Source organism: Poecilia reticulata, chromosome 7 (assembly GCF_904066995.2).
Source record: "Poecilia reticulata chromosome 7, P_reticulata-male-v2, whole genome shotgun sequence".
Lineage (NCBI taxonomy): Eukaryota > Metazoa > Chordata > Actinopteri > Cyprinodontiformes > Poeciliidae > Poecilia > Poecilia reticulata.
The window spans coordinates 13982392-14009665 of record NC_088836.1 but is presented as its reverse complement, the minus strand read 5'-3'; the positions used below and the strand labels follow the sequence as shown (position 1 = coordinate 14009665).

At 38.7% G+C, this 27274-nt stretch overlaps 1 protein-coding gene across 1 annotated transcript; it reads left to right on the top strand.

Moving 5' to 3' along the window:
- The first annotated feature begins 391 nt into the window (after window positions 1–391).
- Window positions 392–25092, top strand: ctnnbip1 (catenin, beta interacting protein 1). The gene is made up of 4 exons (XM_008413358.3): window positions 392–530; window positions 11648–11762; window positions 13063–13153; window positions 22496–25092. The coding sequence occupies exons 2-4, from the start codon at window positions 11667–11669 to the stop codon at window positions 22552–22554; spliced, it is 246 nt and encodes an 81-aa protein (XP_008411580.1). The 5' UTR covers window positions 392–530; window positions 11648–11666; the 3' UTR covers window positions 22555–25092.
- Window positions 25093–27274: the final 2182 nt, after the last annotated feature.

The window sequence follows — 27274 nt, the reverse complement described above, 5'->3', positions numbered from 1 at the left end:
ATAAAAGTAAAAAGCAGTCATCCAAGAAATTACTCAAGTAAGAGTAAAACAATATTTGGAATAAAAAAAAAGCTAGTACTAACTTTGTATTTAAAAAATAATTATGTCATGAGTTAGACAAAAAATATAGTTTTGTGCAAATTCTATTATTTTAAAAACTAAAACAAAAATAATACAAATAAATTACATAACTATAAAATAACCACATGTCCACTTGAGTAAATGTAGCTAGTTACTCCCTACCTCTGTTTAAATAAAAGAAATGAAGGTATAAAAACCATAAACAAATGACTGTAATAATCGCGAAAAGTTCAACCTTACGTGCAATCAAGAGTATCCTCAGCTTGGTCGTTAGCGCCCCCTGCGGCATGCAGCGGTACTGTAGCTCCAGCCGCGGTCTCTGCTGGTTGATTCAGTCCGCCGTAGCTCTGCCGACTGGAGGGATGTGACCCCGGAAAAGGACGCCCTGCTAATACAACAACACCCCATTCAAACAGATCACACAAGAAAGTAAAGCTGGACCAGGAGGGGTGAGCTGTCGTTTACTTGACGGGTATTAGTTTGTCAAGGGGGTTATTTTTTCTAGTTTGGACCGCCGTGCTCGGACGTGTAGCGGCGGCACCTGGATGCTGTTTCCCTCCGCTGGAACTTCATTCAGGCTTTTGTCTGGGGCATGCTAGGCGAGCTAGCTTGGTTGGTTAGCTCTGCGGCTCGGCTTTGGTTCTCTCCAATTAAAATGTCAGTTCATATTAAAACATAGAGGACTTATAACTGGCTAGGGCTCATGCTTATATGCGTTACAACAATGGCTCTAGCTCTGAAACGGTTCGGGGATATCGGTAAACGGTTTGCTGCTTGCTAATGGAGCTACAGTTTAACTGTCTACGTCCCGCAACATGATTTCTGAGCAGCACTAATATGCTTTAAAAAGCTATTTAGGCTTCCTGAAGCTGTGACTTTTCAATTTCTGTCCACAAACATTAATAGAAAGTACATTTTCTCCAAATTATATTAGATTTCAATTGACAGTAACTGCAGTATATATTATGAATTCCTACATGTTACAACAGATATCCACAAGGCAACCATGATATTGTGGGTACAGGCGTACAACTCAATATTTTATGTTTTTTTTTACCCTTAAGTTAGTGCACAAATACTCCCTTTTAAGAGGTTTTCTATTTTTGAATGCAGCCACTGATCCATTGTGCTACCCTGCCTTTTAGAGTGTCTGCTGCACCCCCCACTCCCCAGTATCTGACAGCCCTTTTAGTGGCAAAGCTGGCTCCCTGTTGGCAGCAGGACATTGATGAGTGCTGCAGCCAGCAGGTGTCAGGCCTTGGTCATGGGCAAACACACAGAATCCCCCTGGCAACTGGCACACTTGGTCGTGTACCACAGCATGCTAAGCCTCTCTTAGTTTGCACATTCTCTTAGCTGTTTACATTTTATGCGGAAAGATTAGGACCACTTGCCTCCTTATACTCCATGAGGGGTCATCATCAGCTGCCTGCATGCGGCCGATACCGGAAGGGGAACGGCTGGTTATTCTCCTTTTTTGGTCCTAGTCTTGCTACCCACATCCAGCATGTCATCATCTCTCACTTGACGTTTTCACATAATCACTTACAAATCTTTTGAATAATTTTAATCAATCACTCTCATATTTTTTTTTATTTTTCCCCCCCTTTTCTCATTTCCAGATATCCTTGTTTCCTTGTCTCTTATTCACAGCCACTTACATTAAATTGTTCCCGGAACATAGAACATATATATAGCTGTTTGTAATCAGTATTTTCTGCCTTGCTTTGATGCTGGCGCTTTTGAAAATCGTGCTGCTGCACCCCCCAAGGGACCAGCTTAAGGCAGCAGCTTCTGTTTCAGGTCCTTTGAGGGACCCTGAGGAGTGAGAATAGATGCTCTGTGATCATAGACCAGATGAGATGTTCTTTTTTTTTTTTTCCACAGGGTTTCAATGGAGTTTGGAAATGTGTGGAAATAGTCTAGAATAGAATGTATGGAAATAGTCTAGATGCTTAATTAAAATAGAATTTTAATTAATCATCAGCTAGTTTCTAGGTCTGAGCAAGTATGGAAATGGTATCTTCATCTTAGGCATCTGTCAGCTTATCTATTCAAGTTTGTTGAGTTCTGCCAAATTATTTGAATTCACGCATCACATGACGACGACAAAACATGACCCACTTATCACTGATGTTTTCACAATCTAGTTCATCACCATTGTCCCAAATACTGCCACTATTGTTGTAAGGTCCCTGCCTGAGCAGAGATGCCTGCGATACAACCAGCAGGTCCTTGTCGAACCTTTTCTAGCCTCTGCTGTCTGCTTGGCACCCTCTTGGTGTTGGAGGACCAAAACTGGTTTGATCTCATAAACTTGTGTCGAATGCCAGGTTAATGACTTACTATCTGGGCATAACTTGTTTTGTCTTGACTTGATGCAAATGTTCAGATGAGGATTTAATCGAAGAATGAATGAGTGCTTGGGTCTAGAGTAAGGCTGGGCATTTATTGTATCATTTATTATTTATTATAATGGTATTTTTGGAAAATTGTCTTATCATGATGATAATTTTGATTCATCATTGTCTTTATAAATTCCAATTGATAATGTTAAAATTAAACAAAACCTGGCAGCATTATGGGTAATGTTATTTTTTCTATTTTTTTCCCCACTATTTATCCTACTGGAGCATCAATAAATATCACTAAAATATGATTAAATGCTGTTACTGTGTGCAGTTTAGTGATATATATATATAAATCACACTTTTTCCAACTAACTGACATCCTGAAAAAGTCTAATTTAAATAGAATTATTTTTCAAGGGCAGTATTTGTTTTTGTTGCACTTGGTGCAACAAATGCTGTGCCATAGAATTACTTAATTTATCACCATCTTCGTTCATTTCACATTATTGCTACAAACATTGTGATAAAATTCTCATTCCATATCACAAACACTTAGTCTAGAGATTATTATTAAAAAAAATGTTGGAAGAGGGATAAGCAATTCACTGCTCTAAAGTAAAGAAATCCAAATGTTTCATCCCTTAAATTTTATGTTGTGTTGTTGGCAAATACAAATATGTGCTTCAGGGAAATATTTTTGTCACGTATTTAGCCTTAGTTCATATTTTAAATTAGCAGTAACATTTTAAATATGGATTTTTCAATGATTGTCTTTAATTTACATACTTATTAGAGTTAATGGAGACACCGACTGCGGCAGTTTTTTCCCCTCTAATTTCTGCATTCGTTCATGAACAGCTGATTGCATAAACACTGCCTGTATTTAGAGATGAAGATTCTTGCCAGAGATTTCGTGGCGCATGTTGTCCAGAGGCCCCTAAAAGCAATTAAGTCTTTCTCCACCCTTCACGGAAAAAGCAGCTCCAAAGCATAGAGTTTCAATCTCCATGCCTGACTGTGGGGATTATGATCGGGTCGGGTGAATGCAGAAGAGCTCACCTTCTGTCCACAACACATTCTCCCAAAATGAATCATTCAGACCTTCACTGGTGCATTTAAGACGGACCTGAACAGGGAGACATCTTTAATTCTTTTAAAGATTTCAAATCCATCATGGTGTGTTTCACTGTGCCTGTAACCCAGAGTAGTATGACATTTGATGAAAATAATATTTCCAGCTCTGGCTCAGTTAGGAAAAAGAAAACGGTGTAAAAAACATCTGCAATACATCTCTATACATCTAGTTTAGTTCTCTCTCTTGTCACTGTCTATCGCTATCGTTTATCTGTCTATATCTGTCTGCTTTTTCTTTCTTTTTTTTCCAAATATTGCTCCAGAAATTATTAAGAATCGATTCTGTAGGCAGGTGTGCGTTGCACAAAAAGAGGTGAGTTTGGGAGAAATACTGACCAATTAGTTGATTGTGATCTGTGGCAGCCAGAATTTTAAGCTATTCCTTTGATTCAAATAATGCTTTAAGTTCATTAAAAATAATAAAAACAGAAAATGTGTCAATAACAACAAATTGACTTAAACTAGATTTAATAGACCAGGCTTATGACACAAAGGTATCAACGATGTTTGCTGTTAAAAATGTATTGTAGGGACAGATTTTACTTGTTAAAATGTTTTATTAATAAAACCATTGACTGAAAAGTGAGCAAGATATGACAAGATGTTGGTTGTGTGTGTGTGTGTTTGTGTGCATGTACCTGCAGTGGCACAGCTGCTCTGCAGAACCAGGGCAGGCTGATCAGCTGGCAGCCACACCAGCCTCATGGCCTACTAATGTTTCTCACACATTTGCTCAGGACGTTGGAGCAGCTCATGATTGAATTCAGGTTATTTTTCGCTCTCAGTTTTTCCTATCTGTTCAAGCCATCAAACTGTTCGAGTCGTATTGCAGGACTCGTGCTTGCTGTAGGAATGTGATTTGTAAACCGGATGTTTCGCGTCGTACGAGCATCATGCAATGAACCGCGTTGGGTGCGACTGTTTCTGTGCTCTCCGACAGACTCTGGCCTTCTTGACCTTCTGTAGATGTGGGAGCATATCACGTTGCATAATGTGTACCCTTGTTGCACTTTGTGGCATGTCTGGAATCTGAAATGTTTTTGAGAATTGATCTTTGTTTGTCCCTTTTTAGAAATGACAATTGATACTTTTGGTAATGGATGGACCATTTGATTGTTTGACCGTAACCGGACGATATTCAAATAAGGAGAACCAAAAATCATGTGTTGCTGTTAAAGCAGCCAGTAATTGTTGAAAACATCACATCTTTACTGTGAAAAGTTTTCAAAGTTATGATTAAGGATGACTCGCATAACATTTTTATCTTTTTGCTTTAACAGTAAAAAGTCCTTTTGCCTACACTGTCCATAAATCCAAGCCCCATAAACAGAAATACTGCTGTAGTTTGAGTGACTCAAAGTTTTCTACTTTTACTGTCATTAAGATGTTTAGGAGAAAATCAAAGGAGGCAAAGACGATTGGGAATGCTATTTTCTCCAGTCTCTTATCAATGTTGAACGCTACCTCTGTATAACTTCTCTGATTGCGTTTAGGCTTTTAACTTGGTATGGTCGGGGTATCCGTATCAAAACAGTGAGGTTTTAAAAAGCTACAGTTTCAGAACCTCTATAAGCTTCTTTCATGGAGTTCCTTTGGTTTAAAGTCTTTTATAATTTTTTTTTGCCAGAAAAACTCAAAGTGAGCAGGATTTTGTTTGCTTACATCTCCTTACACAGTCCTGCCCCCGCCCCCACATGTTGCTGCACACTACCAGAATTGTAGCTCAATTAGCTATCGTTTAAAGGAAAGTAGGGTTGTGCAAATAACAAAATGCATGATTTAATTTTGATTCTGGCTCCAAAAGATCACAAATATAACATTTTGTCCAAAACTCAGTAATTGGATTTTATGTCGTTATTTTGGCCACTTTCAAAGACTGGACGCATGAACCCAAAAACAAGAAGAACAACAGATTACAACTGTAAAGACACAAAAGTGTCAAATGACCAGTAGTTGCTCTGACAGTAGAGTTGTTTAGCCACCAATAAAAGAAAGCAAAAGTTCATTTCTTTCAAGGTTTCTGCCAGAAAACCTGTGGCCCTGTGGTTGGGTGTCAGGGCAGTCATTCATCCAGCGGCTTGTCGTGTTTTTGAGTTTAAAAAAAAAAAAAGTTTAAAGTTGACAGGAAATTTGAAAATATCACTTAATAATCATGCGTTACTGGAAGATTGGAAGATTAACACCTGAACACCAACTATGAAGCTTTAAGAAATGCAAATATTTTAAAAAGACTTAAATAAATAAGCAATGCGTTGCCTGGCGGGGGCACAAGTAAAGCCTGGTGGCCCACCAGGCTTATAATGCCCTGTCTTTGGTAACGCTCACCTGATGGTAACACCTGATGTGTTAGATTGGGTGTTCAATGGTGTATGCAACACCACAAATCTGTTCAACCTAATCTAATTTGAAATTAAACTCTACTCATCCAACCTGGACATGACTGGATTTGATGGAACATGTTATGCCTAATTTTACATGTATGTATATATTTTTTCAGTAAATCTGGCCTATTGTGAATATTGCTCATGCCTTCTTTCAACCAGTCTGTCATAGAGTGTAATGGATTTGGAAATGCTTACAGCCTGTTGCAAAACTTTGAGCCAAGGTAGGCTATATTTAGCATATAGGAGAATTGTCTTTAATTAAAAGTTAGCGAGGTCCACTATTGGGACATTAACATGCATGTGTAGTTAAATTGCTCTGTGTCGTTACGTCAAAATGAACAATACAACAGTCTAACTTCCGTAGTACCCGTAGAATCAGGACATTTTCTTTCAATGCCACAAATCTAAATTGTATTATTACAATTCTTAGCCTGATTTATCTGCCCCTGATATTCTGATTGATATAAATTCTCTGTCCAACATCACAACTCTTTACAAGAGCCCAGCGCTGGTACAGAGAAAGCAAGGAGGGGTGTGTCTCAGGGGGATTAGACCTGGATCAGCATTAAAGAAAGCCTTTGATTATGTCTGGAATATTACCCGGTTTGAGACGAGGCAGGCTGAGTGTCCCTCGAGGGATTAATGCAGAGCCAGCCCACCACTACATGCTAACCTCGGGAACACACAAAGGAATCTGACAGGTTCCTGATTGGGGTACTTGAAGGGTTGGAAGACGTGAAATATAGCACCAAGCTCCTGGAAGGCTACACGGCCCTGTGGTTTGGGTTTAAATGTTGCTCTTAAATTTGTACAAAGTAGCTTATCTAGTCTGACTAAAGTGGTAGATCTGCAATTATTTTAAATTTGCACACTTCTCAGTTTGTATCTTCCGGATTTTTATGTGTGCATATTAATAATTATTCACTATAGATTTGATAGGCCTGTTTAGATCATAATTGCAGTCTTTGTCAATTTTGTAATGAAATTTCTTATTTTGCAATCATAGCACCAACTTTATTTAAAGGACATAATATTGACACGGCTCTTCCATAAACTTGACCTAACACTTTTCATGAACATGGACTCCTCACAAATGTTTATGACTGACATTAAGAATTAAAGTCAGTAACTAATAACACATTTAATGCAAAGTTGGCATTATTTAAAATGTTTCGACAACTTGGCATTAACAAAGACGAATATTTATTTGTAAGGACAACTGGATGTTAACCAAGAAATCATAATCTGTTATAAATGCGTCATGACGGGTGTTAATTATGGTCTCATGACAGCCGAAGTTGAAACTAACTACAGATTACAGGACAATGCTATAGCAACACATAAAGCTACATAATTTTTTTAAAGTTTTATCATTAATACCTGTTTGGACTAGGCTTGTCATTTCGCTGGATAATAAATGGTTCCAATAATGTTGTTTTTGAGACCGTTTTCAGTATCATTACATTAAGAATGATAATTTTATCATTATTGATAATTATTTGTTTTAATAAATAAACTTTTTGTAGAGCACACTTAACATCTAACTGGAAGATATTTTAAATATCCAACATAAAACATAGCAACCAAAACCCGTAAATAAAACCACTTACAACTGGAATCATAAATAAAATGGGTTATGTGTCTGCAAGCAAAATTGCCCTTCGAATAATGTTAATCATGAGAATGAAAATTATCAAGCTCATTTTAGTTTATCATGTAATTGATTGATTAGTTGCTTATTATAACTGGCTTAACTAAAATGTTACCCACCTTTCTCCTCAATTCAGGACAGTCTGGTCCAAGATTGAAAGAAATGGTTAAAGTAGAAATAAAGCAAGCTTATGTATTTGGAGGAAATGTTTTCTAAAGGCAGTGCTTCCTTCAAAAGATGAGCAAATGATGCCAATCCTTTGCTCATTTGCATCAGTGGTCAGAACAAGATGTAATGTATAAAAAAACAACAACCTTGGAGCGGAGCTTATTCTCCATCACATCAGAGGAAGAGGCAGTTTTTTTGTCTTTTTTGTGTTTGCGGTACTCATCACGTTTCTGATGGCACATCTCTACAGTCTGCTCAAAATTAGAAGTACTGCCTAACGTTCTCATATTGTGCTTTTGTTGCCCTTGTTTTATTTACAAGGCTACAAGCCTGACACTTTTAGGGTTGGCTAAAAATAAAACCTGAAGCACTCAAAGCAGAGTCCTGCGTGGATATGATGCTAAATATGGATTTTCAAGCTTCAAAAGCAAACCTCTGTGGAATTGTAAAGCCTTGTCATAAAAGCAATATGTTTATTTATACTGCAAGTGATTTGGGAATGAAGTGCTCCCAGGTTCAAACAAACTCATAGAAACCATTGTCAAGACAGGAAAATATTTATTTGTACTCTCGGTAAAGAGGTGTGAAAAACCTCAAATTCAGCTCATTACTGCAGTAGCACAGTGTAACAGAAATATTTAAAATCCAGACTTTAAGCCTATACATGCAGTAGGAAAAAATCCATGTTAAGAAATATCTACTTATTTTTATTAAATCAGACTAAAACACTTTGTACAAACTGCTTTTGTCAACTGGACAGCACTTTGTTTGCACCTGAAACATTTCACAAGATTGACAATATGGCCTCAAACTGTTGTGGCAATAAAAAGTATTTAACATTCATCAGTGTCACTGCACCCAGTCAAAGCTGCCCAAAAATCAACATTGCTGTAAAAGTTAAACTTTTCCTTTATCACAGGAGTTGAATTGTTGTAAACGTTACTGCTGAACCACCTCATAGATGCATGTAACCATAACTTGAACTGTAAAAAAAAAAGTGAAAAAACTGTTCAAACATCTACAGTAACAATCCCAGTTTTTGTGTTTTGCAAAACATTATCAGTCAGTTTTTATCAAAAAGGGGCTGATTTTTTTACCATAATCATTTGAAATGTTGCACAATACATGAAAAGTGTGCAGTCTTCAACATTTTAGCTGGATGTTGCAGACGGGGAGCACTCAAAACCAGATTCTGGAGTAAAATGTAATTGTTTTTCATAGACTCTTTGTCCTAAAAAAGTGAAGCCAGGAAAGGCTTTGGTTGCATTTATTTTACAGGAATTGTAACACAATTCTTTTTTTAAATTTTTTTTAAACTATTATTTCCTACTGCAGATTTTCAGTGGTGGAGGAAGTACTCAAAAAATGTACTTAAGTAAAAGTACAAATACACAGACAAAAATGTACTCAAGTAAAAGTCAAAGTACCACATTAACATTTTACTTAAGTAAAAGTAAAAAAGTACTGGTTTTTAAAAATACTTAAGTATTAAAAGTAAAAGTACTTGCTAATGCATTGCCTAATCACTAATATCATTAAGTGTACCAATCATATGATCATATGCCACAGATAAAGCATGTTTTTATTGCGTTTATTCTGTAACATAGTTTAGACTTAGATATATGATTCTATGCATCATAATTTCAGGGATGGAAACATCTCGTCTTCTGTCCTAACATAACATGCTCTTCACTTTTTTTGCCACACATTTATTTTGAAAGAAATCCAACTGGCAGAGGAGGGCATGGAACCAAGGAGCCACGTAGCAGAGTTGTAGTCTGGACCACTGAACCCAAGACCAAATCAAAACCAGCACCCCGCGCTACATGACAATAAAATTAAGTGCACCTATCAAAACCCATCCATCCATCCATTTTCTTGCACCCTTTTTCCCTCAGTGGGGTCGGGAGGGGTGCTGGTGCCCATCTCCAGCCAACGTTTCGGGCGAGAGGCGGGGTACACCCTGGACAGGTCGCCAGTCTGTCGCAGGGCAACACATAGACACACAGGACACACAACCATGCACACACACACTCACACCTAGGGGCAATTTGGAGAGGCCAATTAACCTGACAGTCATGTTTTTGGACTGTGGGAGGAAACCGGAGTACCCGGAGAAAACCCACCATGCACAGGGAGAACATGCAAACTCCATGCAGAAAGACCCCAGGCCTTCTTGCTGCAAGGCAACAGCTCTACCAACTGCGCCACTGTGCAGCCTCCCCCTTTCCCCCTTTATCACCTTTCTAAAGATCTTATCTCAAGGCGGCTCCTTTGGCTGAGTAACCACACTCTCCACTCATCTTTTGTCCCGTTACTTGGAGTGACCGTCTGATTCACACCTCTTAGGAAGACATATTGATCCTGCTGAGTTTCACTCCGTCTCCACGCCACATATCTTTTTGCTCGGCATGCGAGCTCTCCAATTTGTCTGAGGCTCAGAGACGTGATCAAAAGCGTCACGGAGGCTGATCTAAAGACGCTGCCGCCACCAGCACCCCCCTCCCTACATGATCCGCCAGCATCCTCCCTTCATCTCTACCCCCACCCAAACTCGTTCACCCACCACCACCAATCCCCTGAAGGTTTTCTGAGCAGCTAAACTGACGCCAGAGAGCTCTCCATCTTTTTATGTCCGTCTGTCTTTGAGTCTTCAGGAGCTCTCCAAATAAAAAAACGTGATCAGCCTTAAGGTTGAGGCGAATAAGCAACTCTGTTGGTTGCTTGTTAGTTTGTCATACGCGACAAAAGTCTACCGAAGGTTGCTCCGGTTATAGACGTTGTAGCTAGTTGTATGAGCTCCAGCTGCTCTGATCTGGGTGATTTCACTGCCTCACTTTGACAACTAAGTGGCCAGCAGGACCCCCACTCTTCCTCTCTCTGGTGGGTTCTGGAAAAGAGGGCTGATCAGCCGGCTCCTCAATTAAATATAACCCAACATCAAACGACCTGTCAGCATGCGTTAGCAGCCCTTTGTTCAGATAAGAGGCCAAAAATAAATTGCCAGAACTATCATCATTTTCTGTGGTTTGCTCAGGCTTTTTATACGAGATATTCTTTGGGGAGAGAAAATCCTGACATGCATAGTGATGTGCTCTCCTTCTACATCAGTTTTTGTATTCAATGGGTTTATTTGTGTGTTTCGGTTTTTCAATTAGCAGATTTAAGCTGGATATCCAGCAGCGCTCATTGTTGGTGCAATGTGAGATTTAATGCGACAGCAACCGACCCTGATGCGTACACGCGATCACAGGGTAACTTCTCCCTTTTTTATCACCCACATTAGATTTGGCAGCTTCTTTTTATCGCCTGCTTTCACCTCCTCCCTCTGTTTTTTTTTTCTTCACTCCTTTTTCCCTATATTCTGCATCTCTGCAGACTGGCTGTTAAAATAGGTCAGAGGCAGAAGTGAGATCTGTGCGAAAACTACCTCGCAATATTAATGAAGTGGTGAGGCGCCAAACCTGCGCTGCACTGTGACCATAGTGAAAGATAAGAGTCCGTCCAAAGAGGTCAGACGGGATGTATGCATAGGCTTTCATATGGTCACACTCCGGTTTATGCATCCATGTGTGTGTACTTTGGCTGTTTAAAAAAAAAAATAAAAATGTGTCCCGCCCCTATAAATCAGAATTTAAAGCAGAACGTGTTTTTAAAAAAAAAAGCGAGAAAGGTTAACTAGAACCACCAGACCTAAAATATTATCTACAGCAAATGAACAGTTGCCGGAAGTTGTGATCTCATCTAATCTTATCTAATGTAGCCTGACTTTGTGGTTGAAAAACCCTCCACAATTTCATATTTTTCAACTCGCGCCTTTAATATACATTAGATGTGTTGCAGAATTTGTGTAACGCTGCTGGTTTTTGTGTCACCAGAGCCACAGGAGCAGAGGGGATGAACCGCGAGGAGGCGCCGGGGAAGTCTCCTGAAGACATGTACATCCAGCATAAAGTGCGGGTCCTGCTCATGCTCAAGAAAATGGGTTCAAATGTGAGTATGGTGACTGGACCAGCAGGCTGGTTTTCACATTTTAGGTGTAGGATAAGGACAAATGGGCTCCTATTCCTCTGCCATATACTGGCATATAGTATCTCATTAAATATTCATAGCATTTTCTTTTACCTTTGTCACATTATATTCACAAACTTGGGGGGATTTTACGTCTATCAAACAAAAACTAGTGTGGAAGGAAAATGATGAATCATTTTCAAAATTATTTACCAGTAAAAATCTAAAAAGCATGATGTGCATTTGGAGAAGTTACCTAAAGGCCTAGCTACATCTAATTTAATCTCAGTATAAATCCAGATGTTCTGTGAAGGCTTCAGATCTTTCCTAGAGAACAAGAAGCATCATGAAGACCAATGAACACGGCAGTCAGGGAGAAAAATGTAGAGAAGTTTAAAGCTTTTGGGTAATAAAACCGTTAGCCAAGTTATGAGTCTGTCATAGAGCCCTGTTCAAGCCATCCGTACGTCGTATGAAAACAAAGAGGATAGTGAAAAACTCTGCAAAGACATGGCCAGCTAAGGGTAGCATTATTCAGAAATGCAGCTAAAACGTTTGATGTCAACTCTGGAGGAGCTGCAGAAACCTACAGTTTAGGTGGAAAGTCTGTGAACATTAGAAATATAAATTATACATGTCATAAATCTAGTTATTATGGCAGAAGAGCAGCAAGAAAATCACTGTTGAAAAGAAAGCAACATGGTAAACGCATGTAAGAAGCGTCTCGTCTCCTAAAGCAAAACACTTTGATGAGAACTAAAACTGGCACTCCGTCCCATGATGGGACACGGTGGTGGCAGCATCATGATATTTGGATATGCTGTGGAAGCTGGATAGAGTTAACGGAAAGATGGATGAAGCTAAATATTGGAAAATCTTGGAAAATTACCAATTTATTTTGTTGGTCAACACAATAAATGTCATCAAAATGCACTGAAATGTGTGGTCGTAATGTGACAAAACGTGAAAAGAGGTTTGAATACATAAGGATTTCCAGCTTTGCATGGCATACACCAACAGAAACCTCTTTAACTCAGTGACACAAAGAACATGACTGCAGAGTGAAAATACATGCAAATGTTTCTGACTATGAAATGTCTGAAGAAAAGAAAGAGGCAGAGCAAAAATGATTTCCTTGAGAAAATTGATTTTCAGAGTTGTTATAGAATTATTATTATTATTATTATTATTGAGCAAAGCAGCAGGATGCAGGTCAGTGGGATCAGAGTTTGTCTGTTCTTGTTTTAGACTTCATAAAGCAGCTTTGTTTACTCTTTCTCAGCTTACACAGAGCGAAGAAGCTTTTCTCCGGAGTTACGCAGGTGTGGTCCACAGTCAGATGAGCCAGCTACCACAGCACAATATAGACCAGGGTAAGGCTGGAACACACACACTTCATAAAGTCAATAATAATTGTGTTCGGATGTTTTTTCTTTTTAAATGTGTATGTTTTGGGATTTTTTCCCCCTCTGCGGTGTAATCCAAACATTGCCGCTCTGACATGCTGCAGAGCTGCTGCTCTGGTTAAACTGAAAACAAAGGAAAATCCCTCCACACACCTCATTCTCAAAGAGTGCACAGCTCAGCAGACCAGACGTGTTCCCTGGCTGTGCATTGGAACCATCCAGCCGCCCACCACAGCTTTGAGATTTCTCGTCCAGCAAACGGCGCGCATCACTGGAAACGAGTGACTCACCCTCGGCAAGAGCGAAACACTCGTCGCTGTCATTTCTCTCTTCCTCGATCAGAAAGTGTTTTACTCTGTAAACCAAATCAGCACTCGGGTCTGCCGTTTTTGCTTCATGAACATTCATTCTTTTTCAGAGTAGTCCACTAGAGTGCGCTGTTGAGCTTTTTCTCCCGCCCATTGGCTGCTTGAGGTTAAACCACAAGATGGCGCTGCATTAAAGCAACAGTGTAAGTGCAGCGGCACTGCAGTCGTCCAGCAGAGAACTGTAGATATTTTTGTTCTGGTGGATTTCCTGTCCAGTAATCGAGTATTAGGCAGCGGCCTGCTGTGTCTCAGGTCCTGCTTTCCTGTTCATGACGTTCACACCTTCAGGGGGCGTTGGAAACAGAAAATTGCCTGCAACGTCTTAAAGTGTTAGGTCGGTGTCCTTGCCTATGTCCTTTCTCTGTAATGACAAAATCAGTACCAGAGAGAAGTGGAGATAATCTCTTTTTTTATACTCCTATAAGAGATGCAGTTAAGTCTGTGCAGGTTTCATTACAGCCTCACGTTTGTTCATTAACCAGCAGAACGTGAAGCATGGCTTCATTTAAGGAGGTTTATAGCATCTATAAAAGCCTCATCAGTGATTCGTTCGCAGACGTTCTGCCGTCTTTGCTTTGTCAATACATTGGAGTTATTTCTTATAAGTTATGGAGTGATGGAAGAGGTGAAAGGTGCTTCACACATACTGTTCTTCATACATTAGAGAACAGATGCGTTGAACATCCTCCGTGCGCCCATGAATTATTTGCGGCCCAGAACTGGCCCGAGGTATTGTGATTAGGTATTACACACACGCTGGAGAGGTAATCCGTTTCTAAATATTCAAGGCTGCACAAAGGATGAGGTGTTTCGTTGTGTGTTGGCAAGCCTGAGTGTGTTTGATGGGATTTGTTTCTTCCATTTACACCTTCTAATAATAATAGTATGATAAACTTTAAACTGTATTTTACTGATGAGTTTAAATGTTAGACAGAGCGAACCATTCTGTCCTGGTTTTAGTTTCTGGTGTTGGTTCATGTTATCATACGCAGCAGCTGCTCCATCAATATGCTTCTGCTTCAGTCCAGCAGCAGGGTGTTTCTTATGGTGCATCAGTGGTCTGTCAGAAAATAACAATGCTGCTAGCCGTAGAGCGGCCAGATGTTGTCCAGCGTTGTACATAAAAATGTTTGGTGTTAAAATAGACTGATAATTTTGACCTGAAATTGGTTGTTTGTTTTTACCTGAGATGCTTGAACTCTGCGTTCCTCAATCTGATGGGATTAATGGCCGTCGTTTTGGGGAGTGAGCAGCTGCAGTTCACCCCCCAAGTGAACTTTGACCTCTCCTTAAAACTTTAAGGAGAGATTTTAGCTACTCCATAAACAAAATGAATAGCAATGTTAACCTTGAGGGCAAGACTGTTGCACATCTCTAACTTCTGCATTGTTACAATAACAGCACAAGCATCTGTTGCTGCAGTGAGTGACGGTTAATCAGCTAATTTGAATGAAATCCATATTTAATCAGAATGTCGCTGATCCAACTGGCCAAGCTGATGTATATAATTAAGGAATCAGATGCTACAACTGAAGAAGAGAGATGAGACATTATGTTATAGTAACAAAACACTTTATATCACATTTGTCAGCACCAATATTGTTTGTTATAAAGCAAAATGTTTTATTTTCACTTCACTCACCAGGAGCAACCTAAGCACGTCAAAACAATCATAGTGGATAAATTATCTGCTGCAGTGACAAAGTTTGTCAAGTTTTCAAACTTCTTTTCAAAGATGAGTCTTTCCAGCTGGGTGGTGATGAGCAGAAGGTTTACGGTTTCACATAGAAGCACATTGTGATTCTTGAATGTCAGACATGAATTTATTTTAAGCTGCTGAAGGCACTTCGTGAAACTAAGCACATCTGTCTGCCAGGATTATCTCAGCAAAAAAATGTCTGAGGGAACATTTAGACGAGAAGCTCAGCTCATGTTTGATTATTTTAACACTTTGCAGTTGTGTGTTAAACCGCTACAGAGTGTATCAGTTTCCCAACTGCCTATTTTTGGTACAGTAGAATATAAACATGCTTTGTTGTCAATCAGGTGTCACAGCAAGAACTTAAGGTAAGTGGGAGCATTTATATTCACACAAAAGTCCAACAATATAGAAATAAGACTGTGCTGTACGGAGAAATTTACAACACAAGTAAAATAATACTGCCAAGTTTTTTTTTTAAAATGCCGTACTCAGATTAATAGTTATGTGCAGCTGAGTAAAGTAATTTGGAGAAGAAAAAAACTATAGTAGAAGTGTAAAAACTGCAAATTACAGAAACGGTGTTATTTGAAACGAGAAAACTGCAATATACTGCAACCCAGACTTAATTTGAATGATGCATGGAAATGTTGCTGTATTTATTACTTTATTTCAGCTGGATTTAATATTGTAACAGATTTTTTTATTATTTCAAGTTGATCTAAAGCAGTAACAAAAGGATTATTTTCAATTAAACTTTTGTATGACTTTAACTCATTTCGACTGTTTTTGTTTTTTAACTCCAATTTATCTCAGGGATTTTTTTGGGGGAGGGATGCAGTGAATGGCACCATTATCATATAAAAATAAACTAAAATGCAATTGTTTTAGATTTTTAGAGGTTATAAAATAGGTTATTCTGATACATTACACAGTTTTAATTTTGATTGATAGATCTGAACTAGTTCATGTTGGTTCCTGTCTGGTCTGAGGAGCTACTGCTTCTTTTTGCAGCAGTTTTGTAGAGTTAAAAAAAAAAGATTTACGTGTTAAGACAGGATCCCCTCTTATCAGCACAGTCAAGGAATCCCAGGAATAATCTGATTGAAATTTACAATTGAGGAAAATATGATGGGAATATTTGTATTTTCTTAATCTGTGCAGAAATGTAATTTCTCCCCCATTCCAATCAGTCATTCCCTCGCTGATGAAAAGTCAGCTGTCACGCTGTTTATGGGCCACTTCATTTGCATCTCGGATTATTTTAATTGGCTCATTGGCATAAATGCAAAAAGTGAGAAAAAAAATTGTTTAGCGGATTTTAATTAAAGCCAAGGAGGATTTATCAGCTAAGGCGCCGGCAATGAGATTTTCTTTATTCAGCTGTCTTGTTCTGAATTCTTAATGCTTTGGCCTTGCAGGACCCCGTAGTCTTTGTATGAACACTGTTATTATGTTGGGAAGAGCATGAACCCATTAAGTGAGGCTTGTTTTAGTGTAAATTAGTTAATTCTTGACTCGTGACTGTGTTGTTTTGTTTAGTTTTTTTTTAAGTCGATTAAGAAACAAACAGAAATTTGGTGAATACGTTTCCTTTATAATCTGACTGCTGGTGCTCTTAATTAACCGTTTTAATTACGGCTTTGCGGTATTTACATTTCATTTAAACACACAAAGGCAACAGTTGTAGAATCTGTGTTGTGTTGCAGAACAAGGCCACTGGTTTCTCTCTTAAGGAAACCAGTGGCCTCCAGTGGAGGGCTTCGGCAAATGAGAGGCGAGGAAAAGTTGCCCGAGAAACCTGTTATCCATGGAAACCAGAGTTTCCTTCAGGGATTTGAGGTTGCTCTATAAACAGAGAATGCTAATTGTTGTCAGACTGCACTGCTAAATCTTTAGTGCAAGATGATTTCATGTGTGGTGGTTTCACTTAATTTAATAATTTCAGTTGAAGATTAAAATGAACACTAATACAATCATGTTGAAATAACTATGTAACGTTTAAATGGCTTAAATAAAAGATCTGAAATTTGGCAGGTTCAGTTTAATAATTATTATGCAAAATCATGACAAAAGTAATTTCAAGGCATCTTCTGAAACAATTACCATTCAGTGAGATAAAATGTTTTCCATTACTGAAAAATGGCAGAATTAGACACATCTAAGATCTGAAATTAGGTGTTTGTGCAGCTTTTGTTTGGGAATTTGTGGATTTTTTTTTTTTTTAGTATTCTGTAGTGTTACACATCTCAACTGCTTTCTAATATCTGAAATTTGCAAAAAACTTGAGAAAACACTTAATTACCAAAAGATGCATCAGTAGCTTAAAAAATACTTCTACATCAACATTTGGAAGGTTCAGGCCATTCTGTTTGACTTCTTTAGCAATTCTGTTAACCAAAATAGGATTTTTTTAAATTTTATTTATATTTCTTCCTTTATACAGACTAAACCAGGGGGAATAGATTAAAAGTTTATACTTCTTGCTTCTCTGCTCCTCTTCATTCATGATATTTTTGGTTGTTACATGAGCTATCCATATTTATTATTGAGTGAATTAAATAAAAATTAAGCTAAACCTGAAGACAAAGAAGGTTTTTCATCTTAAATGTAAAATGTATGTATATATATATATTTAACAGTTATCTTAATTACTGGTTGTTGTTTTTTTCAGCAAATTGCCTTTTTTTCCTGAGTTTGTTATTTCAGCTAATAATTAATCAAAAACTAAATTAGTTTGCGTTTTTTTCTTTCTTCAAAAATCGATTAACTGTTTTCAGCCCAAACCTTTGGATACTGAGTGTTGAACCTCACACAACCCGTCCCTACAGCCTTTCTAACGCCGCTGTTCTCAGCGCCTTTATCCCCTCAGCCGACCCTGCACAGATCGTGACCTTAAATGTTGTTGGTGCTGCACCACTGCAACACCAGAGCCATCAATCCAGACGCTTCTCTGCTTTTTTTTTTTTCCGTCTAGAAAGACGAGCAGAAAGCGCTTCATTCCTCTCACTTCAGACAGGCTCCCTTTGAGCTTAATAAAAGATTTCTTCTCCTCGGAGGTTTTGCCAAAGCTTTCATGTAGCTTTTTTTTTATTTCAAGCAAGCCAAATATTGATTTATGCTGCCTCAGAAGTGTAGAGAGGACTGCATGTTCAGGTTGTTCCTGATGATGCTGTCCTTTCCTTGGATATCGGTAAAAATGATCCACTCTTTGATCTTTTATAGAATTTTCTTAATAGAAAATTTAAGAAATTAAATTCTTTAGCTGCATCTCTTTTTAAATATCTGGCTCGGTGAACAAGACTGTTCAGGTCTAGATGCTGATAGACATTTTCCCAATCAAAATAATGATTCCTGTAATGACTCTGGGTCATTTTTTGTTTCTTCTACAGAGGGATTTGTAGAGGACATATCAGGTAAAGACATACTGCTGCTATTTTTAAAAAAATTTTCTTTAGCAAATCGACCCTCGCAGGTCTTTATGTTCACCTCGGTCTGGGAGGCGGAGGTAAAGAGCGATTCAGCCTGAGGCAGATGGGAAGGCGAGAGAACGGCTGGAAGCAGAGCTGCATCAAAGCTCACCAAAAGCCGCCCGCTCGTGCGCAGCGGCTCCAGCGCAGCCCGATTCTTATCTGCTGCTAGGCAACAGCGTTGAGGGACCTGACGTTTCCATCTCGGCGGCTAGAGCTTGTTGCTGTGTGCGTTCTCCGAGCGCGCGCGTTGATATCAGGGCGAGGTCCGAACATGACTCTCAGGCGCTTGTGTTCAGATTTAGCTCGGCCTCTGGGGGTATTTTGAGAGAATATCTGTTGGTTTCTGGCTCGCTTTGCTCTGTGCCCTTGGCCTGAACCGTCTGCTACGGGGAGGGGAAATCTTTCATGCAAACACCGTGCAATTCAGATGCCGTTTATGTCCGTCAATCTGCAGCGTTCCTACGGCAACTGGAACTTGGTTCCTGTATTTTTCAGGACTGGATAATGTTGGGGGAAAAAAAAAAAAAAAGGATTCAGGAAAAGTTCTGGTTTTTCAGACTTTATGCCCTTCCCCATCATTTAATGTCTATACTTTTTTGTGCCCTTCCTTTTGTCCATCCTTTCTTGGTTCCTTCCATAGTCCCTCTCTTCTTCTATCCTTTCTTTTCTTTCTTTATAATGTTCCTTTTCCTTCCCTTTTTCTGTCCTCCCTACTTGTTATCCTAACTTGCTCCTTTGTGTTGTACCTCCGTTCCCTCCTTCCTTTCTGTCCTTGCGTCCTTCAGTCCTTCTTTCCTTGTCCTAATACTGGTTGCTGTGCTGCAGCGTGACCTTGTTGGAGCTGTTTTTAGTTGTGCAGCAGTGAAGGTGACGGATGTGTCCAGGTGCAAAATTGTCTCCATTTTGAATTGTTCCAGATTAAATTCTTTCAGAAGAAAACAATTTGGCGCACAATAACACACAAAAGTAGTCTAGTCTTGTAGATTCTGTCTGTTCCTCCTTTATTTACCTGCATCGTTCCCATTCAAAAGAGAAAAAGACATCCTCCCCCTAGGTTTAACCTTGCTGTTCTAAAATGTACTGAATGTATCCTAGGATAAATGTTCTCTGAAAGCAACACCCAAGTGAAACACAAACTTGCTTGTAGGATCTGTTATGTCTAATGAAGATGATCCTCTCTGTGCCAAAGAGAGGATCGAGGCTCACAGTCTCTTGGCCTACTTTCAAATCACTAATGATTAAACCTAACAGGCACTCCTCAAAGCTGCTGTGAAAGTGTTTTTTTCTTCTTTTTTTTTTAAGGTAACAAAAAATGAACTGCTTCCTAGCCTTTTGAAAAGGTGTTGATCTTGGTGTTAAACATGCTTTAGACTGTAAGGTGTGTTTTTATAGCACAGGATGGTGGTGACAGTAGACTATCGCACTCAAGCATGATTTCTCCTTCATTTTATTCCTTTAAATGACCAGAACCATAAGATATCTGTGTACTTTTTATTCAGATGCTGAGCCAGGTGCGTAAAAAGTATCAAAACGGTTTTCTTTTTCCAAAGGATTTTTAAACCCCTCATTTCTCCTAAGTTAATGTCTAGATCAAGGGTCTGCAACCTTTACACTCCAAAAAGCCATTGTTGCCCTTAGTTCAGCGCTGAAAATGTCACTTAGAATTTCTGGTAAATATGTTACTGGAAATGTTTCTTTAAAAAAAACAAAAATAAACAACCCTTTTAGTTTTATGTTATCAAAATAAAGAAAGATAATTTTATAAATTGTGGATTGAGATAATTTCTGCAATAGCTTGTTACTTTATTAAAATCATGTAAATTAAAGAAAACATATAGGGGGGAAATTACTGTGTCCTGCGGTTATGTAAATTTAATTCATTTATTGTGGTAAAAGCTGTCCTTGTTATATATATATATATATAAAGAGCCATTAGTGGCCCCAGAGCCGTAGGTTGCGAACCGCTGGTCTAGACACAGAAGTGCTGAAATTGACAATTATTTGATTGTGATACTCCATATAAATATTTTAATTGATTGACAAACTACTAATGAATCACTTGTTTCTAAATAAAAGCCAGCAGACGGGTTTTATTGTGTATTTGACAGAACTCATAAGTCACATAAACATCAAGGAGGCTGTAATTATAATCTAGCGTAGCACAAAGGGAAGAAATACAAGCATGTCACGCCTGCGAGTCGACTCTAAATGATGCTTAATGGTGATAATATCAGCTGGTTTTAGTATCAGGCAGCCTTACGCCTCAGGCTGCCTCAGTGGAGGAGATTGAATGGCAGTGAAGCTTCAGATCTGGGTGTTATCAGAACACTGCTGTCAGCAGCCCACTCAGAGCGTCGCCACGTCCCCGTCAGACGACCGAGCGGCTTTACGCTGCAGGTGTATCCAGCAAGGGAAGAGTTTTCCTGCGTCCACCGAGCCGACGTTCACAGTGGGACGTTTCCTCCAGCTTTGCTGTTCGCAGCTGACTGGATTTATAAGAACCCACGTTTCACGTGTTGAACTAGAGTTGGTGTTTGAGCCGTGGGTGTTGAAATGGAAAACGAAGACGCTTGAGCTTCTTCACAAAATGTTGTACAATCACTCTGTTCCCTCTGTGTCCTGTCTCCCACTTTTTCTGCACTCTCTTCTTTAATGTATAATTTACAAGATAACCAGGCTGTAACCGAATGAGGAGAACTGATTATTAGTGAACGTTGTTAAACACCTCTGGCAGATTTAGATTTAAAATGTTCTTTTAAGTTTATTTCTGATCGGAAATATGAAAGGCTCCCTTTGAAACAAAATTGTTTAAAATAATAATAAAAAAAATATTTATATCCTTAAAAATACCATTTTTGTTGGGAATGACACCCACCTTCTAAAGAGTAGACGGGGTTTAGTTTTCACTGGTATTTTCAGAGGTTTGACACTGATTGGCTGAACCTTCAAGAGCAAAAATAAGCACAACCTTAGATATTAGACTGTTTCCATTTTTAGTACCAACTGTGTTTGAACTACTAAAACAAGCAGTTACAAGGACTGTAGATACTGTAGAGTACCTGAAAGAGGCTTTTAAAGTATATGCATCATTTAGAGAGAATATTTTCATTTTGCTGCAGTTAGAACAGCATGTCATAAATGCTCAGGCTAGTTAGCATAGCCACCAATGACGGCAGATAAACAGTTTTCCTGTAACGGTATGTTTCTCCACCATTAGCACCAGGAGTACATGAGAGTGATTGACAGCGCTAAGACACTCCTCCTGACTCTGATTGGTGGTTTTTGACTGAGAGCTGTACATATCTTCACTTGGCAATAGAAGACAAGGAAAAAGGTGGAGGAGATTGATCTTTTCACAGATTATGTCTGACTATCCTGCCACGACACTTTTAACCAAATTTTTTACAAAAGCTTTTTTTTTTCTTTTAAAGAAACATGACATATTGCAGCTTTAAGCCAAATAAAATCTAAAATACTGCAGTTTACACAAGAAGAAGAAGAACATGAATATATGATGAAACTGCACCAGTCGTTGCATTTTACAGATGCTCGTTTTAAAGCAGAAGGCCTGTTGCATTTCACTTTTCTCACACTGCTTTGAAGGTCAAAGTCTCTGATCGACACACTGAGGAACGAGATGGAATCACTTCCTCTTTGAATCATTTATCTTTTATTACAAAAGGAAACACTCCAACCTTCTTTAAATGCTTTCCTCATTTACTCTGAACATGTTTCATTTTCTTTTCTTTTTTTTCTTTTCGTATCCCAGGTGCAGAGGACGTGGTGATGGCGTTCTCACGGTCAGAGACAGAAGACCGACGACAGTGACCCAGGCCTCTCTCCACCTCTTCCCGAACAAACACACTCGCTGTCCCGCCCTGCGCATGATTCACACCAACATCCAACTCCACACACACACAACACCGATGAGCTCAGGAGAAGAGGGGCGCCTGCAGGAGGCAGAGGAGGAGGAGAAGGAGACGCGGCATTCGCCTCCTACATCCTGCCCCTTCCTCACCTACTGACGGCACCCGGGATGCACTCGAGCGGGTCACTGTGGGCCGCGGCCTTGGCAATAAGGCAATCTGTGAACACACTCACAAATTGGGTAATTGTCGGTTTCGGTTTTCTTTTTTTATTTTCTGTGGTGGCATCGAGGGTTGATTTTTGTTCGGTTCTGTCCGCATCGAGGTGTTAGGCAGCATCACGTCTGCTGCGGTCACCGAGGCGGACCTTCTCGACAGCTGACCCGAAGGCGAAGAGAAGTGATAATTAATCATGTTAGAGAAGACGTTTGACAAGTATTTCTGCTTTTAAAAGCCCTGCCTTTAGTTTCGGGTTTTTAGTTGTTGTGCGTTGTTTTGTTAACGAGGGGCCTCGTTTTGTAAAAAAAATAAATAAAAAAACAAAAAATAAAAAAACTTTCAGCAGATTTAAAGTTACAACCGTGTCTCAGGATCCGGTAGAAAGTCTCCCCGGTGGAGTCCAGCTTTAGTATTTACCACTTCATCTCATTCGGTCACTCATAAGATGAAGATGGTGTGAAAACATTAAATAAGGAATAACTAATTTAAAAAAAAAAAGGCTGCATATGACCGCATCAGTGTTTGAAGAAATTTTCTGCTTCCTTTAGGATGGTTTTAAATTGAATTAACTCTCCACACCGGGCTGTGGCCTGATTACGAGGCTCACATTTTAGTTGCAGGACCCAGATGAACTCATTCAGCGACGCATCGATCCCCGACCCCCGTCTGCCGCTTTGGTCGGCTTCGGCCGTGCTCTGCAGCGACGGGCGCAGCTGGTTCTCGTTTGTTTTCTAATTGGAAATCGCAAAGAAGAAAAACAGCAACGCTTTACTGAATTGTGGTATGAACCGTCGGATTTCTGACAAGGTATCGACAGGCCGATTGATCAGAGTGCGAGTATCAATCGTTCATGTTTCGTTCACGGCATAACAAGTGCTGGATCAATCGACGCTTTTTATGAAGGAGAAACGCCTGAAGGTCTTTGTTTAAATCTGGATATGTGCATGAAGCCCCATTTATTATTCATCTTTCTGCTGCTTTCTTTATTCCTGTCAGTGTTTATTTTTAATCATGAGCGATTGATCAGAAATCAGAGACACTACCAGACGTTATCGAGTCAAACATGAAACACAGGTGTAAACATCCTTTCTCATTGTGACGAGTAAAACTTTAATATAATAGTTTTTTTTTTTTATTGTACGTTTAGCTGGAAACTAGGAAGAATGAATTCCATGTGCCAATTTAAACACAAAAAAAAACGAGTTGTGGGTGTAATTTATTGTTTCCTGAATTGACAATATTGTTTTCACTAAATCAGGAATTAATTTAACCAGCAAGCAGCAACTCTTTTTTTACACTAGATTCACACAAACTCTAACTTTTAACTACCTGTAATCAAACCCATGACGCCAAACATTACAACTGTGTGCTGTTTTTTTTTTTTTTTACCGTACTGTATCTGTTGCACTATTATCAGCGGGATATTTGTTTTTAAAAATAGAAAATAAGAAAACGTTTTAATATCTAGGACAAAGATTATTTGTTTGATTTACTGCGGGGTGAAAAATATGTTTGTAAATGTGTTTTTATGTGTCATTTACAAAAAAAAGTTAAATCTTTAATTGATGCAGCTGGAATTTGTAAAAAAAAAAAAAAAAAAAAAAGATTTGTGTCTCAACAGGCATATTTCTTAACAACTTGCTGATTTATTTAATTTTGTTTTAAGATGTTTTAAAGCCAAGCATGTCTGCTTTGTGATTTCTCATGTTTATTCAGCCTTGTCACAATGACCATTGTTTATGCATTGTTGGTATTTGTGGAAGCTATCAGCTTCTTAGAAATGTTTTTTTTTTGTTGTTGTTGGCGGCAAGTTCAAACTGAATGTTTCCAACAATCATCGCAATGTAAACAGCCAACAGGCCTGTCTGTATTTTTATGTTTACTTTATTATAAAACATTCTTTATTTGTCTCTATGCATTTTTTAGGTGTCTTACTTTACATTGTACCCATCAGGGCTGAACTGCAGCCTTGGATCAAGTTGTGAATGTGTGTGTGTGTGTGTGTGTGAGAGAGAGAGAGAGATCCTCATTGAACTTAAAATCTCCCCGTATTGATTTTCAGCATGCTGTTGAGGACAGGATTGTGTATCTTACTGTGACTGGATGTTGCTTAATTGTCCATTTCTTTTTTGTTGTTTTTATTTTGTTGCCTTGTATTTTATTTTCCTTCCCAGTCTACATCGACTAGTTGGTTTCTTTTTGGTTTCGTATGGCTGCTGACCATACTGCCCTAATGCTTCCAAATCCAACTGAACCATTAAAGAACCTTAAAAAAGCTAAACTTTCACTTTATTTTTTTTCTCTAAGAAAACAAGCTTTTAGGGTGGAATAAATATGCTTACTGGGCCTGTAAAAAGTATTAAAAATAACCAGAGACTTTTCACCACAAACATTTCTTTTAACGAGGAATTCGGGTATAATCAAAAACTACTTTGTCCCAAAGGGAAATCAAATTTAGTTGCAACTCTCAGCATCCAAGTATCTTCAAAAGAGTTGTGGATTCTGATACTATGGGTAAATCTCTGGTAGCAGTCAGTCTTGCAGCAAATCTGAAGAAGCCTCTGACTGAAGACACTGTTTCTGTATGAAAATTGAATTACATACTAACAGCTTGACAATATTTAACAGCAGATAATCTATCTTAAAAAAAAAATTGTTGTAGCAGTTACAAAGAAAGTAAGAACAAAATTCCTTGCAGCTTCACAACGTCCAAAACCAGAAGGAGCGATTGTCCAAATATGCAGATTCCTCAAGTAAAAAGTGATGAAAGTTTTCAAATACAAGTCAGAACCAAGAAAGTGAAAGGACACATGTTTTTTTTTTTTTGTTTTTTGTTTTGGAGATTGGTCCAAACTGATGGGGAAATTAATGGAGCAAAACATGCAAGAGTCCTGGAAGAAAACTTGTTAGAGGTTGTAAAAGGCTAAGACTTGGCCAGTGATTCATCTTTCAGTAGGAGAGTGACCCCAAACATACAGCCAGAGCTGCAAGTTTACATCAAAGCATGTTCATGTATTAGAATGGCCTAGTCAAAGTTCTGATTTGAACCCAGTTTAGAATCTGGCAATTTGACAATAAAGTCAAGGCTAATTTTATGCTTACAGAAAATAACAAAACGCCGGATCTGTGGATGAGCAGAAGTAAATATTTTTAATGAAATTTAAAGAGACAGTAAAAGAAATGCTGAGGTCTTATGAGTGTAAAACCACAAGTTCTTACATTTAGTTCATAGCTGTTATGTAATAAATCATTACATTTTGTTGGAAACACGTCGATAGATAAGTCCTGTCTGTCTTAGTGAACATTTAGAAATGTTTAATTGAGCACCAGACGTGTCTGGTGCTCAATTAAACTCTTGGATCTGAAGGCATCAAAAGATGCCTTCAGATCCAAGAGTTGAAAAATACAGAGCAGTGGTGGGCTGTCAGGGGCAGCAGGGCCTTCTTTGTCGATCCTAGAAAATAAAAAAAAGAAAAAGTGTAATATGTCTTAGTAATACTTCATTTTATCTATAATTTAATTTTTATTCGACAAACTAGTTGCTTATTGGTATTATTTAGGTTTTACTTTAAATTCCTTTACTTTAAAAAGTGCCTTAAACGCATCTGGCGAGCTGTTCAACCTCAGGACCAGCTATACGAATTCCTTTCGTCAAAAACCCAACACAGTAGGCCGCCATAGTTGGCATGACTGACAGAATTATCAGCCAATCAAAATGGAAATACAAGGACGGCGCGTCCCACAGGCCCAGCTGTAAGTGAACTTGGCATTTACAAAATAGCGCCTCAGCTTAAACTCCGGTTTACTAATTGCTGCTGGCCTATTGAAATCTCTCTTTCATGGATAAAAGATAATAATAATTAAAAATGAAAACTCCCATTTAAAGACTGTATCTATGAGCGCTACGAGTGGCTAACAGCTAGCACAGACGCATGGATTTTATTTACAAATAAGGGGTGAGTGTTACTTTTACATTCTTATGCAGACTTTACTAAACCTTTTTTTTCACATGTGCTATTTGAGCAGTATGGATTGATGTTGAGTTTAAATGGGGAACATAGAAAAGTTTTGCTAAATTGCTGACTGTTCAATTATGTTTTGGTCGGCTGCATTGTTTCCTTACTTGGGATATTTCTATTTATTTGCATATTATTGAATGCCTGTGGCTTGGTGTGGTGCATAGTTTTTGCATTGGCCCTCGCAATGTCTGTATTGTTGAGGTGCAGTTGACGTCTATTGAAGGCCCTGACTGAAACCCCATGGCAGAAGAATGAAAGCATCGTAAACCAACAGCAGCACTTGTATACGTTTTCACAGAAATGTGGTTATAAGCATCTCTTTCTTTCCTTTTTTTTTTTTTTAAAGCTGACATTTGCAGTCAGAGCCTTGTTGCCTCCCCTCCAACCAGCCACATCTTCACACGTTTTTCACTCAGCCGCTAATTGAGTCAGATCTCTGAATAG